This window comes from Marmota flaviventris, chromosome 17, assembly GCF_047511675.1.
Source record: "Marmota flaviventris isolate mMarFla1 chromosome 17, mMarFla1.hap1, whole genome shotgun sequence".
Lineage (NCBI taxonomy): Eukaryota > Metazoa > Chordata > Mammalia > Rodentia > Sciuridae > Marmota > Marmota flaviventris.
The window spans coordinates 78,244,285-78,247,482 of record NC_092514.1 but is presented as its reverse complement, the minus strand read 5'-3'; the positions used below and the strand labels follow the sequence as shown (position 1 = coordinate 78,247,482).

At 38.1% G+C, this 3,198-nt stretch overlaps 1 protein-coding gene across 1 annotated transcript; it reads right to left on the bottom strand.

The window, feature by feature from the left end:
* Positions 1-684: 684 nt before the first annotated feature.
* Positions 685-1,913, bottom strand: Srr (serine racemase). Its single transcript, XM_071604006.1, is given in 4 exon segments — positions 685-855; positions 858-975; positions 978-1,228; positions 1,231-1,913. Coding segments are annotated over 4 exon segments (1,026 nt in total). The 5' UTR covers positions 1,781-1,913; the 3' UTR covers positions 685-748.
* Positions 1,914-3,198: the final 1,285 nt, after the last annotated feature.

Sequence of the window (3,198 nt, the reverse complement as noted above, 5' to 3'; positions counted from 1 at the left end):
CTATCTTATCAGTTTTAGATGCCAAAATAGGTAATCACATTAGTACTAATAGCTGCAGGACAGCTATTATATTAGTATTAAGACCACAGGGGAGATATTATATCCATTTAGATGATAGAGTATGTATATCTTATTTGTTTTTTATTTTAACGTTATGTTTTTTAATAGAGGTAGGTACAAAGGAAGAGGATGGGATCTTATTGCTTTTATGGTGTGAGGGTTGTGTTTACATTATGAGTAAATGTTTCATTTTGGTCTTCTGTATGCTGCATTCTAAGAGGATGTGCTATGGTTTCAACCAGTGGAACTGAGAACCAAGTGGGGCCGTAGAGGACACATCAGGGAGCCTTTAGGTAAGAAAATGTGGAATTTGGGATTCAGAAGGATTCTGTCTTATTGTTACTAATTAGCACTGTAGATGGGGCCTGCAGGTTGTGACTGAGCAGTTTGTAGTTAATACTTCAGTCCAACAGTCTGCTGTCCTGTTTACGAAAGATCTTGGCTCAGTTAAGTATGGAAGTTTTTCTGCTTAGTCTAAGAAAACTATTAAACTTACTGAAATATCTGTTCTCCATTAGGACTTTGAAAACTTTACGAGAAGATGTTTTGGTGCTGGGGATCAAACTTGGGTCCTTGCACACACCAGGCAAGTGCTCTGCCACTGAGCTGCCCCAAATGGGGGAACATGAAAAACAAAAATTTCATGTATCTAGAGAGACAATGAACCCATCTCTTTCTTTTATATAAATCAAACAGAAACAGACTGATAAGGAGCTGGCCTTTCAGCGGGCTTCACCCAAGTTAAGGGGGTCAAGTCCACATTTCCACCACTGAGAACAATACAGATGTTCTTTCTTCTGGAGAAACTGCTTGAAAATCCCGAGACAGCACAGCGGCCGCTCCCACACCAGCTGTAGGGTCAATGAGTAGTTTCATCCTTTCCCAAACCAGCTGTGTCCTGAGATTTTAGCTTCCCACTTGATTTCATCCTCTGTGACAGTGAAGACATCATCCACAAGGTCCCTTACAATAGGCCAGGTGTTTAAGCCAATGCTGGATTTAACACCATCTGCTATAGTTTCTGAAGGATAAGGATTGGGGGTCAGTTTCCCTTTCAGTTTGGACTTGTAGCAATCAACTGCATTCGAGAGTGCAGCAGCATATGCCATCACGCTAGGTTTCAGAGCCTTAACAGTGATTTCCATTCCAGCAACCATTCCTCCCCCCCTACAGGAACCACCAGTGCATCCTCCAAGGGAACCTGACTCAGCACTTCTAAGGCAATTGTGCCTTGCCCGGCTATCACTGCAGGCTCCTGGTTGGGATGTACCACGATGCCTTCTGTTTCTTCCAAAATTCTTTTTGTAACCTTTTCTCTGGACTCATCGCTCGGTTCACTGTAAACTATAGAGGCTCCATAGGCTTGTATTGCCAGTTTTTTACAGTTGGGAGCTGTGTGGGGTACCACAATATAAGCAGGAATCTCTTCCAATTTAGCAGCATAAATGAGAGCCTGGCCATGATTTCCACTGCTGTGAGTAACAACAGCTTTGGGCTTCCCTTCTAAGGTGGCAGGAATTAAGCCTCTGATGGCATTAAGTGCCACACGAATCTTAAAGGATCCAGTTTTCTGGAAGACTTCACATTTGAAGAAAAGATTGCGTCCTGCTACTTGATTCAAAATAGAGCTTGTTAGCACTGGTGTGAGATGGATGTAATCTCGAATGTTGATGTGAGGTTTTTCAACATCAGCAAAGGAGATGCAGCGCTGAGCACACATGGTTCTCTGCTGCTTTTTGCACGTTGGCTTCTTTTTCACTGCAGACCAGCTGGTTCCATATGGTAGGACACGTGGCTGCTGACAGCTCCTGTGTTTTACATTTTATTGCTTCCACACTTACCGCTCCAGAGCCTTCACCTCCAGCCTCCTGTATACCTTATTTGTATTTAAGGCTACAGGACAGCTATTATATCAGTTCTAGATGCTATACTAAGCAGTTTTAGATGTTCTACTAGTATGATATCATATCAGTATTAAAGGCATCAGGGCAACTATTTGTTTTAGGTGATGCAGTATGTATATTATTTAGTGCTAAGACCACAGTACAGCCATTATATTAATTCAGATGCTACAGTATGATATTATATTAATATTAAAGGTCACAGGGCAGCTATTTTATCAGTTTAAGATGACATAATATGAATATCATTAGTATTATATATATTATATTATATTATTAAAGGCCACAGGACAGCTCTTATATTAGGATGGATATTTTGTTAGTTTTAAAGATCTCGGGGAAGCCATTATATCAGTTTTACATGTTGTAGCATGGATATCATATTAGTATTAAATGGCAGGTCAACAATTATGTCACTTTTAGATGTTCAAGTATGCATAACATGTTAGTATTAAAGTCAACATGGCAACTGATATATTAATTTCAATAGTATAGCATGAATATCATTAGTTTAATGGCTAAAAAGTAGATATTTTACTAGCTTAATGTACTATAATATAAATATCATGTTAATATTAAAGGCCACAGAGCACCTGTTTATCAGTTTTAGATTCTATGTCATGTATATTAAATATTAAAATCCACCAGAGAGTTATTATATTGGTTTCACAGGCTGTAGAAAAGGTGTCACAATCATATTAAAAGTCACAGGACATCTATCACATTGGTTTTTAGAGGTCATAATATGGATGTCATACTAGTATTAAAAGCTACAGGGGAGCTATTGTTCTAGTTTTAGATGCCATAGTATGGATATCACATTAGATTTAAAAGCCAAAGCCCAGCTACAATATTCATTTTAGGTACTATAGTTTGGATATCATATTAGTATTAAAGGCCTCTAATGGCTCTGATATTTGTTTTTGATGCACTAATATGAAAATCATATTAATAGTAAATGCCACAGAGCAGCTATTTTATCAGTTTTCCATTGCAATATTATGGAGATCATATTAGTAACAAAGGCCACAGGACAGCTATCAGTTTTAGAGGTCATAATATGGATGATATATTAATAGTGAAGTCTATAGGGAAGCTATTATATTAGTTTTACATGCTATCACAAGGATATTATATTAATATTAAAGGGCAGAGGGAAGCCATAGGATGGATATAATATCTGCATTGGAAGGCCACAGGACAGCTTTTATGTTAATTTCAGGACCATAATTTTTAT